This window comes from Strongyloides ratti (assembly GCF_001040885.1).
Source record: "Strongyloides ratti genome assembly S_ratti_ED321, chromosome : 1".
NCBI classification, from domain to species: Eukaryota; Metazoa; Nematoda; class Chromadorea; order Rhabditida; family Strongyloididae; genus Strongyloides; species Strongyloides ratti.
In genome coordinates this window covers 6894903-6908814 of record NC_037307.1, presented here as the reverse complement: position 1 = coordinate 6908814, position 13912 = coordinate 6894903, and the positions used below count along the sequence as shown (strand labels likewise).

Here is a 13912-nt window from a genome sequence, read left to right as displayed (position 1 = left end):
ATGATTAGGTTACAGATATATAACTTGTTATTTTATAAAAATAAAATTTTTATATAACTATGTAAAAAATGTTAGGTATATATATATATATTATACAAACAAGATCAGCTTAAATAACTATCTATTCTAACAAAAAAAAAAAATTTTTATATATATATTTAAATTATTTTTTTTAATATTTAAAAAAAAAATTAGCTTAAGAAAAAAAAAAAGTATAAAGGTATAACTAAGGTAAATTGTGTCAATAGATAAAAAAAAATTGTGTGTGCCAAAATGATGCAATCACAGAATATATTAATTATGGGCGCGAAGTAAAATGCATTAGTCCAAGTTAAATCAATGTATGAAGTTTAACCTTTATATCTATTCTTAAGTAATCACTCATATTAGAGGTATATAATTTAAAATAAAATAGTAACAAAAAAAAAAGTAATGATAATATTAATGTGGTCTCATCTTCTTTAATATATATTATTTTATTTTACAATTAAGTTAATATATAAATAATTATACTATATAAAATGATTTTTTTTTAATATAAAATAATAAATTGATTAAAAGAAAAAAAATATTAAAATTATTATATTTTAATAAATATTTTTTTTTACGCATTATTAATTAATATAAAGTGTAAAATTTTTTTTTTATACATGTATATCATATGTTTTTTTTTTATTTAATTTGATACAAATAAGACATTTTTATGTATTATATTATGGATAGCTAAAAAATATAAAATAATAAAATAAATACAAGGTGAAATATAAATCGTTAAAATATAATCTAAAATTATAGTAGAAATATCAAATTAACCAAAAAAGTTATCTTATCTAATTTTCTACTTTTAACAAACTAGCTTATCTTAAAATCAAATTTACATTTTCTAAATCATTTATATTAATGCCGGGATATATGTAAATTAAGAAAACATTTGTTGTAAAGAACACTAGCTAGTGAAATGGTTTATAAAGTTAGTTATATTAACAACTATTGTATTAATTACACATCTTTTTATTTAAATTTTTTTTTTTTTTGATCTATAAACATATAACAAAATATAAAATTGGCAAAGAAAAATTTTTTGATATAATATATAAGAAGTATAATAATATTTTATGTTATATGTTGTGTCTATTATATAAATAAAATATTAAAAAATAAATTGTATATGTTAAATAATTTATATTACAAAAATATATATACATTGAAACAGTAACTTGAACATCATAATTTTTAACATTAAACATTTTTTTTTAACCTCATCATTATAATTATATGAATAGATACATTTTCATTTTATTTAATATAATCTATAGTTTATTCATTGACCAATAGTCAAAAAAAAAGTAGTATTAAGAAATGTATCATACATCATAAGTTATCGAATGACAAAAATCATAATTGTAAAAAAAAAATATTTAGTAATTTTTGATAACTTTATACAATCAAATAATATATTATAAAAAAAAATAGTGACAAATATATTAATTTAATTTCAAATGAGTCAATTAGTCATTATAACAATCAAAAAGAAAAGTCAATAATATGAAAAGATATTCTAATGAGCAACTATAATAACTCAATTAATTAAAAAATTTAATTACTTTCTCGATAACAATAAAAGTATTTTAGTAGAGTGGTAAAAGATAATCAAAATGAACCAATAATTTAACTATATATAGTTTCAATACAACAATAAAAGATTGTTGATTTTTCTTTACATTTAAATTACACCAAAGTATTATATTTATTTAAATAATAAAAAAAAAGTCAGATTCATTTTAATAAAAGATATATTATAAAATTATTAATTTAAAAGTTAAAAATTTTATTTTTATAAATTAGATAAAGTTACTTTAATTAATATTAATTATAAAAATTTTAAATAATAATATATTATCATATATAACTTGAATGATTAATATAAATTTGTTAAACATTTAAAAGAAAAAAAAAAGAAATTTTAAGTGTTTTTATAAAGATAAATACTTTTTTTTAAGAATAAATCGTATTATATTTACATTAACTTTAAAACAAAAACTTTTTTTTTGTTGAAAAACATCAATGAAGTTAAATGAAATACTTTTAAGTGAAATAAAAAATAATACAAAATCATTTTATTGTTTATATTTAAATCTGTAAAAATATTTAAGAATATTGTGTACAAATTTTTTTTTTTAAATCTTCTTAAAACAATAATAAGTATATTTTAAATAAAAAGAAAATAATGTATAACAAGGATAATACTTGATTAATATATCTTGAGTTAGTGTAAATATAGAAATTAACTAAAATAGATTAGGGAAGAGTAATTGAAAATGTCAAAAGTTAGATAAAAGATGAAAATTATGATTTGATGAAGGAGTAAATTATTGTGGTTTAAGGAAATTGTACAATTAACTTTAACCACTTCTTTATTATTTAGATGGCATAAGAATAATTTACTATATTTAAGTATTAATAATAATATTAAATATTAATAATTTTTACTATTATTTAAACTTTATACTTTACTATAATTGTTGTATTTAAAAAAAAATTATAAATAATTATTAATTCTTCTCATAACTAAAATATAATAATAATAAAAATATTATGATTTAATAGAGAGAATAAATAATATATATAAATTATTGTTCTTAAGTTTATAAATAATGAAAAATATTGTTACAATTATTACAACTTAATAAAATACCTAACACATTAAATTTTATAAAGCAATCTAACAAATTTATTTTAATCACCAAGTTATAATCAATATTTAATAAATTTTTTGAAGTAAAATGTAAAAATATAATTTAATCTTTTTTAGTTATGAAAAAAAATAAATAACAAGCTTTAAATAATAAAATTCAAGTGTCATTTATTTTATTTTTATGTTTGAAAAATTCTAGTTCATTAACATTATTAACTCATATCTATTAATTTTCATTAAATATCTAGAGACATACTTTATTAACAAATAAAATTTAAATGAAAAAATTTATAAAAAACAATATTCATAAATTTTTATTATTTTGATATTACTGTTTTTGATAAAAAAAAATTATATTTACAACTTTTTCATATTTTATTTATTTTTGGATTAAGCAAGTCAAGTATATTTAATAATTTAACTAGTAATGTTTTTCTTTTTAATATAGAAATTTTATCATTATATATATGTGTATGAATTAAAAGATGATGTTTCTAGTTTTAATTTTAACTTAAAAAAAATCACATAATAACTTTTTGATTAAAATTTTAACAAAAAATTTAGCATAAAATATTTCTTTGATTTATTATTACATATTTGTTATTATCAATTTAAAAGAAATATTGTTGTCTTGTAAGTTTAAATGATTTAAAGTTAAGAAACTTGGTATTTTACAAAAGTAAAAAAAATTTTTTTTATACTACTAGTTTTTAAAATAATTAACTAAAATAAATTTTATTCAAAAACATTTTTTCATTTAAAATTTCTTCAACAAAATAATAATTACACCAAAATTGACTGCTATTAAATTTATGAAGAGGAAAAAAAATAGTTTATAAAAAATTTAGATTCTTTTTTGTTAGTTCATCGCCATTAAAATTTTATAAAAATCAATATTAAAAAAATATTTCTTTTTTGCATATTAAAATATTATATAATAATTTCTGAAAGTTATTATAAATCAATAAAAAAAAATATTTGATGTCAATTTTTAAAATGAAAAAATTTAATGTAAAAAAAAGGTAATTGATATTTGACTTGTATTAAAAAAATTTTTTTTTCAAACTTATGAATGTTATGAAATATTGCTACAAATAGCGCAGTAAAATTGTTTTAAAAGCATTTGGAGGGAAATACGGAGAAGCATGTTAGAAGGATACATGTACGAATTCACGTGGCGGAAAAGGAATAAAATTAAGGAATTTGAGTTCATGTTAAAGGACATTTATTTTTTTATAAATATTTAAGTGTAAAATAAAATTTTTTTAAGCTACAAAGGAGGATTGGAATAGAATCTCATCCCTTAAAATTTTATAAAAAAAAAAATTTAAAAGAAGCTATGGGTATTTGAAAACGGCGGGGTCAAAATAATAAAGTACCAAAATTTTTATTAAAACTTTTTTAAAACTTTTTTTTACTTTTTATCAATTATCAAATATTGCATTTACTATATATTTAATTAAATTATCTAAAAGTTTTCATATACTTTATTAATTTTTATTATTTCACTACGTTAGTGATACTAAAAGAGATCCCCATTTTTTATTAAAAAATATTTCTTATGTAGTATTTTTAAAAATTAAAAAAATTTTTCATGAATATTAATTATTAATTTATATTATTCAAAATAAAACTGAATTGGACAAAGAATTTAATATTTATATATATGCATAATTTTTAAAATTACAAAACAAGCTCACAGCTTATAGAAGAATATATATTATTTAATTAATTAAATTTGTAGCTTAGGTGATTTTTTATCTAATTCTTTACGTAGATCTCAAGTGAAAATGAACTTAGATTTTAAAAAAAGAGATTTTGAAAAGCATTGTAAAAAGTTCTTCAAACTGGTGTAAACTGTATATTGGTTAATCATTACAAATTAGACAATAATATATTTTTAACAATACCGTGAAATTTTCAAAGTTTATCACACATTCTATTTCTTTAATTATCTTGATACAAAATTCTAACAATTAGAAAAATCAAAATTACCATAATCTGTATTACGGAAATAATAATAATTAAATCATAATATTCAAATTATAGCAAATTTGAATATTAATTATATTATAAATATAACCTTTTTTTTTTAAAAAAATCAGTCTAGCTTTTCTACTGCTAGACAATTCAAAGTCATTTTGGATTACAAAGCAAAAGAGAACAAGGCAGTGGAGGACAAGGCAGTGGAAAACAAGGCAGTGGAGAACATGGCAGAGGAGGACAAGGCAGTGGAGGACAAGGCAGAGGAGAACATGGCACTGGAGAACATGGCAGAGGAGAACATGGCAGTGGAGAACAAGGCAGTGGAAAACAAGGCAGTGGAAAACAAGGCAGTGGAAAACAAGGCAGTGGAAAACAAGGCAGTGGAAAACAAGGCAGTGGAGGACAAGGCAGTGGAGAACATGGCACTGGAGAACATGGCACTGGAGAACATGGCAGTGGAGAACATGGCAGTGGAGAACATGGCAGTGGAGAACAAGGCAGTGGAGAACATGGCACTGGAGAACATGGCAGTGGAGAACATGGCAGTGGAGAACATGGCAGTGGAGAACAAGGCAGTGGAGAACAAGGCAGTGGAGAACAAGGCAGTGGAGAACAAGGCAGTGGAGGACAAGGCAGTGGAGGACAAGGCAGTGGAGGACAAGGCAGTGGTGGACAAAGCAGTGGTGGACAAAGCAGTGGAGGACAAGGCAGTGGAGGACAAGGCAGTGGAGGACAAGGCAGTGGAGGACAAGGCAGTGGAGAACAAGGCAGTGGAGAACAAGGCAGTGGAGAACAAGGCAGTGGAGAACATGGCAGTGGAGAACATAGCAGTGATGGACAAGGCAGTGGTAGACAAGGCAGTGGAGAACAAAGCAGTGGTGGACAAAGCAGTGGTGGACAAGGCAGTGGTGGACAAGGCAGTGGTGGACAAGGCAGTGGAGAACAAGGCAGTGGAGAACAAGGCAGTGGAGAACAAGGCAGTGGAGAACATGGCAGTGGAGAACAGGGCAGTGGAGAACAGGGCAGTGGTGGACAAGGCAGTGGTAGACAAGGCAGTGGAGAACAAAGCAGTGGAGAACAAGGCAGTGGAGGATCTGTACAGAAAGATCAGCAAAAAAATGTAAGTATAGAATTATTATCATAGAAAACTTATTTCAGAAAGACAAATCACAGGAGGGCAAAGCAGTGGAGGACAGGACAGTGGAGGACAGAACAGTGGAGAACAAGGCAGTGGTGGACAAGGCAGTGGAGAACAAAGCAGTGGTGGACAAAGCAGTGGTGGACAAGGCAGTGGTGGACAAGGCAGTGGAGAACAAGGCTGTGGAGGATCTGTACAGAAAGATCAGCAAAAAAATGTAAGTATAGAATTATTATCATAGAAAACTTATTTCAGAAAGACAAATCACAGGAGGGCAAAGCAGTGGAGGACAGGACAGTGGAGGACAGAACAGTGGAGGACAGAACAGTGGAGAACAAGGCAGTGGAGAACAAGGCAGTGGTGGACAAAGCAGTGGAGGACAAGGCAGTGGAGGACAAGGCAGTGGAGGACAAGGCAGTGGAGGACAAGGCAGTGGAGGACAAGGCAGTGGTGGACAAGGCAGTGGTGGACAAGGCAGTGGTGGACAAGGCAGTGGAGGATCTGTACAGAAAGATCAGCAAAAAAATGTAAGTATAGAATTATTATCATAGAAAACTTATTTCAGAAAGACAAATCACAGGAGGGCAAAGCAGTGGAGGACAGGACAGTGGAGGAAAGAACAGTGGAGGACAGAACAGTGGTGGACAAAGCAGTGGTGGACAAAGCAGTGGAGGACAAGGCAGTGGTGGACAAAGCAGTGGAGGACAAGGCAGTGGAGGACAAGGCAGTGGAGGACAAGGCAGTGGAGGACAAGGCAGTGGTGGACAAGGCAGTGGTGGACAAGGCAGTGGTGGACAAGGCAGTGGTGGACAAGGCAGTGGTGGACAAGGCAGTGGTGGACAAGGCAGTGGTGGACAAGGCAGTGGAGGACAAGGCAGTGGAGGACAAGGCACTGGAGAACAAGGCAGTGGAGAACAAGGCAGTGGAGAACAAGGCAGAGGATAACATGGCAGTGGAGAACATAGCAGTGATGGACAAGGCAGTGGTAGACAAGGCAGTGGAGAACAAAGCAGTGGAGAACAAAGCAGTGGTGGACAAAGCAGTGGTGGACAAAGCAGTGGTGGACAAAGCAGTGGTGGACAAAGCAGTGGTGGACAAAGCAGTGGTGGACAAGGCAGTGGTGGACAAGGCAGTGGAGAACAAGGCAGTGGAGGATCTGTACAGAAAGATCAGCAAAAAAATGTAAGTATAGAATTATTATCATAGAAAACTTATTTCAGAAAGACAAATCACAGGAGGGCAAAGCAGTGGAGGACAGGACAGTGGAGGACAGAACAGTGGAGAACAAGGCAGTGGTGGACAAAGCAGTGGTGGACAAGGCAGTGGAGGACAAGGCACTGGAGAACAAGGCAGTGGAGAACAAGGCTGTGGAGGATCTGTACAGAAAGATCAGCAAAAAAATGTAAGTATAGAATTATTATCATAGAAAACTTATTTCAGAAAGACAAATCACAGGAGGGCAAAGCAGTGGAGAACAGAACAGTGGAGGACAGAACAGTGGAGAACAAGGCAGTGGAGAACAAGGCAGTGGAGAACAAGGCAGTGGAGAACAAGGCAGTGGAGAACAAAGCAGTGGTGGACAAAGCAGTGGTGGACAAGGCAGTGGTGGACAAGGCAGTGGAGAACAAGGCAGTGGTGGACAAAGTAGTGGTGGACAAGGCAGTGGTGGACAAGGCAGTGGTGGACAAGGCAGTGGTGGACAAAGCAGTGGTGGACAAGACACTGGAGGACAAGGCACTGGAGGACAAGGCACTGGAGAACAAGGCAGTGGAGGACAAGGCACTGGAGGAAATGGCAGAGAAGAACATGGCAGTGGAGAACAAGGCAGTGGAGGACATGGCAGTGGAGGATCAGCAAAGGATCACAATATCTTGTTACAATGAAAGGATATCAAGTAAGTTTCACAAAAATTTCCTTTTGCTTTAATGTTATAATAGATGACGAATTCGTTAGAAACCTTTGACTACATGACTTTTAGAATCTTTAACTATGAGAGTTTTTTCAATTCCAGAAGTACTACATGAGAGAAAGTCTTCTTTTTAGTTGTCTAATTTTTTTTAAAATATTTTTAATTTGAGGCACCCATTTTACATTGAGAAAAAAAAACACATTCTGATGCCATCCAATTATACCACACTGTTTCATGTTGTTTAGCTGTGACTTTTTGATATGCAAGTATTTAAAGCATTCAAGACATTAGTAGATATTAAAGACATAAAACTATAACTTTTAGCTCTAGTTTCTTTTCTTACTGAATCTATTTATAGTATTTCGCTCAAAACGCTCATAAATTTTACTATTTACATTAACTTTTTTTTTAAGAAGTAACTTTAAGTTTTCTTAACCTTATCATGTGCACCTTCTGGAATGGCTTCTTTCTTGTGTGCTAATCTATGATGTTAAATAACTTTTTTATTTGAATGCTACATATCTTATTACCTTATAACATTCATCAAAATTTGTTTATATTGTATAATTTTTGTAAATAAATGCAAAACTGTAGATAACTGTTTTATAAAATTTTCAATACTTTTAAACTCACTGTAAAAATAGGATAAAATATAAGGAAAACAGATTAGTTAAGATATACTTTTTGATAAGAAGATTTTTTTTTGATCACTAAGTAATAGTATCTGTAGAAGCATATTTTATATATGGGAATGATATTTAGAAGTAATCAAACATTAAATGTATGATTTATAAATTTTTTTAAAAGGTAAGCATATTCTAAAGAATCTTTATATTACAGTTCAACGTTTTAGATGAAGTTGATTGGCTTTATTTTTACTTTCGTATGATATATTTTTGGTGGAGTATTAGAAGTTTGGTGACAATAAAATTTAAAAAAAATTTTTTATTTTTGTATTTGTATTGTAACTTTTTTCGCATTAAAAATTTTAGCAAACAAATTTCTGTGTTTAACTTTTATTTCATTTTCGTATAAGTTTTATTTTCAAATAAATGTCAGATCTATACTTATTATTGTTATATGGATAAATGATTGGGTACAATTAAATTACTAAATGTTCTCTTTCAAAAAAAGTTACAAATGAAGAATACTTTTAGACGCAAATAATATTTAAAAAATTTACCATATCAAATTTTATTTATCTCTAGAGTTTTCATCTCAAATTATGAGTACATATTTAGAATTTTTTTATCATATTTCACGTTTAAGATTTCTTTCAAAAAAAAATAAACTTAATAGATTTCTCGTAAAATAACTTTATATATTTCAAAAATATTGTTCTTATCATGTAAGTTGTTCATTTCAAAAAATATTTCTTGCTTTTTCGTTTTTTTTTAATTTATCATTAATTTTTGATTATTTTAAAACAAGCGCCTACTTCGCACACGCTTGCTCGCAAGACTGGACTTAGTGAGCTTTATATTTTTTTTTTATATTAATGAAATAAATTAAACTTTTGTAAAAAAATTCAAAAATCATTTAAATTTTTTAAAACATATTTTTTACATTTTTTAAAAAGATATATAAAGCAATGTTACCATTTAAGTTTATTATTTTTTTTCAAATAGAGGTCAAAATTTTATTTATTTAAAAAGAATGCGTTTTTTTGATTTAACTCGTGGTTTCACTTACGATTTTGAAGTGATGAAGTAAACTGAATTTAAAAATTTAAGAATTTTTATAAAAAGAATTTTTTTTAAATGATTATATAAATTTTTTTTTTAAATTATTTTTAATATACAGAAAATATTTTAAAATAAATAAATTTGTTTTGATATATATATATATATATATTGACTTTGCGAACAAAAAAAAATCTATAATTATTTTTATTTTGTAAAAATATTATAAAAATTATTATGTTTTTTTAATGTCGATAATAATTTTGAATAAATCTTCTTTTTCAATACGACGGTAGAAAAAGATTTTAAAATTTATAAAAAAAAAGTTAATATTTTAAACTTTTTTTTATGTTTTTAATATAAAAAACAATTTAAATTAAGAATTTTTATATTTATTGTGTTTTTTATTTTAAAACTATCTAGAATTCTAATTTAATTATTATTTTAAACGTTGTTTCTCCACGTTTGAAAAAAAATTAACAAAAGAATAAACACATATTTAAAAAATCTGTTTTAATATGATTATTACATTTTATATAATAAAAGTTGTACAAAATTTTAAGTTTTTACAATATTATACCATGTAAATACTACAAATAAACGCATAATATTAAAATAATAAAGTAAAACAAAATTAATGATAAAAACTCAAGCATTGAATCTTATTTTTCCAAGTGCCTTATTTGAATAATTGACATTAGATGAATAAGAAGCGTAGTCAACTTCTTGAAATGGGGCAAGATTTGTTTTGGAGAAACCAATTAAATTATTACTTCCTCTCTTAACAAATTGACCAGCAATGTATGCTGGACCAGGAATTGAAATAGCAGAAGGAATGATATCATATGTATAACATAACATATTAACAACTTTTTCAAATTTCTCAACAGTAAATTTATCCTCATTTTTATTTTCATCATAAGCCATATAGTAAAGTGGAAGTTTTGCTGTTCCTAAACAAGATGGATTTGTTTTCGAATACATTCTAATATTTTCACCAAGACTAAATTCTTTGGATATAAAAGTTCCAGGAGAAACATTGTCAACACATCCATTATTTTGAATAGAATAAAAACGTGAATTATCTTGTTTGCAAACAAATACGTAAGTAAAGTTGGTGTTAACTGATTTACTACCAAAAATAGTACCAATTAACGACTTCATTTCAATAAGCACATTAAACTCATTTTCAATCGACTTTTTAAACTGTTCTTCATTCAAGCCACAACGGAAAAAGATAATTTTTGAAGGTGGATTTCGTGAGTTTTCTCGACATCTTTCTAAAATTCTTGTAAAAATATCTTCTAAAGATTTCTTTTCGATAATAAATGGTTCGTCTTTTTTCTTATCTTGATACCAATAATCACCACAATATTGACCAAATTTTTCTCCTAAATTGGCACACCATCCTCCAACAGAAGTAGATAAATCTTGTTTTATTGTTCCAGGAACAGTAAGTGACAAATCAAGACCAATGTAAAGAGTATCCTTGTTATCAATGTTAAAATTTCCGTATTTTGTATCACCCATATAAACATGAAAGTTGAGACCTCCAAGTTTAGAATTTGTTTTTCTTACAACATTATCTAATGTTACAATTTGATTTTGGCATTTAGAAGCAATTTCAAAAGTAATATGCTGTGTAATAACATCATTTTTTTGCTCAAAAACTTTAAGAACTGTATGACTTTTTTTTATTTTCTTATCATCAATCAAAATTAAATACGGTTTTCCTGAACACTTTTCAATAGAACTACTAAAATGTTTTAACAGACCATCTTCATTAATTCCATTGTCAACGTCAGTATTACAAGAATAAAATGATGGTCTGTTGAAATAAATCTTATTTTCTTTGCATCTATCTACATATCTTTGAGCAAATCCATTAATAGCTTGACTATTACATCTTTCATTGTGAACAATAACAAGACTCATTGATTCAGGACAACCATGAAATGCAGGTTTATTCTCATTTTTAATTCTTCCGTTTTCAATACGAACAGCATGGTTTTCACGAACTAAAACTTTTGGATTTTCTGGTTGATCACAAGTAACATAACATGATGATTTAGACACGCTTATACCAAACTTAGTAAAAAGATTGTTTATACTGGTAATACCAAGATTATGTAATTGATTATTAGTACTTCCTTTTCTTTCAAATGGGCCACTAGTGTTGACACGTTGTTGTGCTGATGCAGAAGCTGGATCCATCTTATTAATTGGTACTTTCTGTCCACAAACAATCTTCAAGACTTCTAATGGATAAAAGTTAACCTCTTCAATAACTTCCTTTGCTTCATCTTTTTTAATAGTCCTCTTAATTTTATGAACAAATAGAGGCCATTCTGGATATTTCAATGTTATATTAAATCTATCAGAAAAATATTCAGCAATCGACTTCCGAGAACCATCTTTCATGTCAATAAAAGTATCTTTTGCACTATGGTTATGAAGATCATGTCGAAATTTAAAGATATCACCATTCTTTCTATGCATAGTTTCAACATAGACACCTTTAATATTACTATCATTAATTCCATTATTAAATTCTCTTAATGAACTTGGTACATTTCCTCTAAAGATTTCATCTTTAATAATTTTGTCCAGAGGTTCAGATTTGTAGTACACATTTTTTGAAGCATCAATAGAAAGTCCAAAACATGGTCCATCAATATTTACAAACTTAATATTTTTTGTAAATCCACCAATTATTATCCTACCAGGGCCTACTCTTAAATTTTCATATTCCGAAGATGATGTTGATTCAGTTAATGACTTCCCACCATTCAATTGAACATATCCACCTCCTCCAGCACTTTTGTCATTTAGAGCTTGTTGTGTAGTAATTAAATCCAAGCAACCAATTATAACATTAAATTCTTCTTCTCCATAGCAATCAACATAATTGGATAGATCAATCTCATGAAAACGGGGTGTTTTTTCAAAAAGGATTCTAACACTACCGTTCTTGAAAATACTTTTGAATTGAATACCTAATTTTTCTTTCTCCATAACAAATTCATCAATATTTATAGGATGATTTGTTATCAAATTTTTCACTCCATCATAAGCATAGAAAAGTTGGTCATTTCCAAAACTACCACTTAATTCATGAGCTTTACTTACAGCAAATCTACAAGCATTTTTTTTCTCAAGTGCTGCAATCGGTGAACTAAAATAAATGTAAAAATATTAACAATCAAATAAATATTTTAAATTTACCTAGGACCCTCAGAATTAACATATGTTAAATCTCTTGTTTTGTTACTATTTGGAAATAAAACTTCAACTTTACAATTGTAACGATACCATATTGTTCCTTGACTAATTGTAAGTTTATGTAATTGTGTAGCAATGCGACCTTCAGACATTCTAAAAAAAAACAAAAGTAATTGATAAAAAATTAAATAAGGTATTAAAAAAGAATATTAAATAAATTGTAAGATGGATAATGAAACATACATCTAAAACTACTATAAATTAATAAAATGGTATATACGTATGTTAAAAAAAAAAAAATTTCGACTTGTAGTATACCATTGGTTTGTGAAGAAGAAATCAAAGTTAAATTTAGCTATTCTCAAATTATTCAATATCTTTTTTTATAATTAAGACTAGTGTACCAAAGTTCTAAAAAAATGTTGGATAAGTAGGGCTGAAAAAACTAGAAGTACAAAGTTTTACAAATAATAATTCTAACAATTCAGAGTCCATCTCAATTAAAATAAAATATTAGTAATGAGAAATTATATATTTAAGTAATATAAAAATTATAATGTACGAATTAAATAATGATGAAAAAATGATAGTAAGTTAACAGTGAGAAACATTAATGACAAAATAAAATTTAAAAATGAACGATTACAATTTAGATATCATATCTTTTTTATTTAAGGTAATCTTCTTCTTTAAAGTTAAGGTACAAAAATTAAAATAATCATTTGATATTTTGGTAATATGATATTCAATTAATAAAAAAATATTCATTGTGTTGAGGGAATTACTATCAATCTACTTATTAGTTATTAACGAAAAACGATATAATTCTTTTTTTTTAACCCGCCAATATCATTCTTTTTCCAGTATTCACATTAGTTTCAGCAAAAAAAAAAATTTTATTTTACTACTAATTGAACAAATTAATAAAAAAAATTAACACGATCTTTAAATTTTTATAGAATATAGAATTTAAATAATTAATCTGTTTCTTATTTTTTTTATTAAATTATAATAATTTTAAGAAATTATCATATAATATTTTAATATGCAAAAAAAATAATTTTTCTATGTTAATTTTATTAAATCAGTATATGGTGGGGTTCTATTCAGAAAGAACTGAAAATTTAATTATAGCTTAAGATAAATGTATTAAATAGTTGGCATTAAATAAAACAAAATCTTAATTTTTATGCTTTCCTTCTATTCATAGTTATTAAAATCATTGCTTTTGCTACTGTTTTGCATTAGATTACTGCTAATATTTAAATTAATAATATTCT

At 26.8% G+C, this 13912-nt stretch overlaps 2 protein-coding genes across 2 annotated transcripts; one reads left to right on the top strand and one right to left on the bottom strand.

The window, feature by feature from the left end:
* Nucleotides 1–3840: 3840 nt before the first annotated feature.
* SRAE_1000218000 (Hypothetical protein) lies at nucleotides 3841–7702 on the top strand (the record flags this gene model as incomplete). The annotated part of the gene is made up of 9 exons (XM_024649226.1): nucleotides 3841–3857; nucleotides 4440–4479; nucleotides 4821–5801; nucleotides 5844–6036; nucleotides 6093–6311; nucleotides 6385–6741; nucleotides 6778–6966; nucleotides 7040–7221; nucleotides 7298–7702. The coding sequence occupies 9 exons, from the start codon at nucleotides 3841–3843 to the stop codon at nucleotides 7700–7702; spliced, it is 2583 nt and encodes an 860-aa protein (XP_024503125.1).
* A 2356-nt stretch (nucleotides 7703–10058) lies between these two features.
* Nucleotides 10059–13127, bottom strand: SRAE_1000217900 (Protein argonaute-2; the record flags this gene model as incomplete). Its single annotated transcript, XM_024649225.1, has 4 exons — nucleotides 10059–12585; nucleotides 12636–12737; nucleotides 13029–13043; nucleotides 13114–13127. The coding sequence occupies 4 exons, from the start codon at nucleotides 13125–13127 to the stop codon at nucleotides 10059–10061; spliced, it is 2658 nt and encodes an 885-aa protein (XP_024503124.1).
* Between the last annotated feature and the right edge of the window lie 785 nt (nucleotides 13128–13912).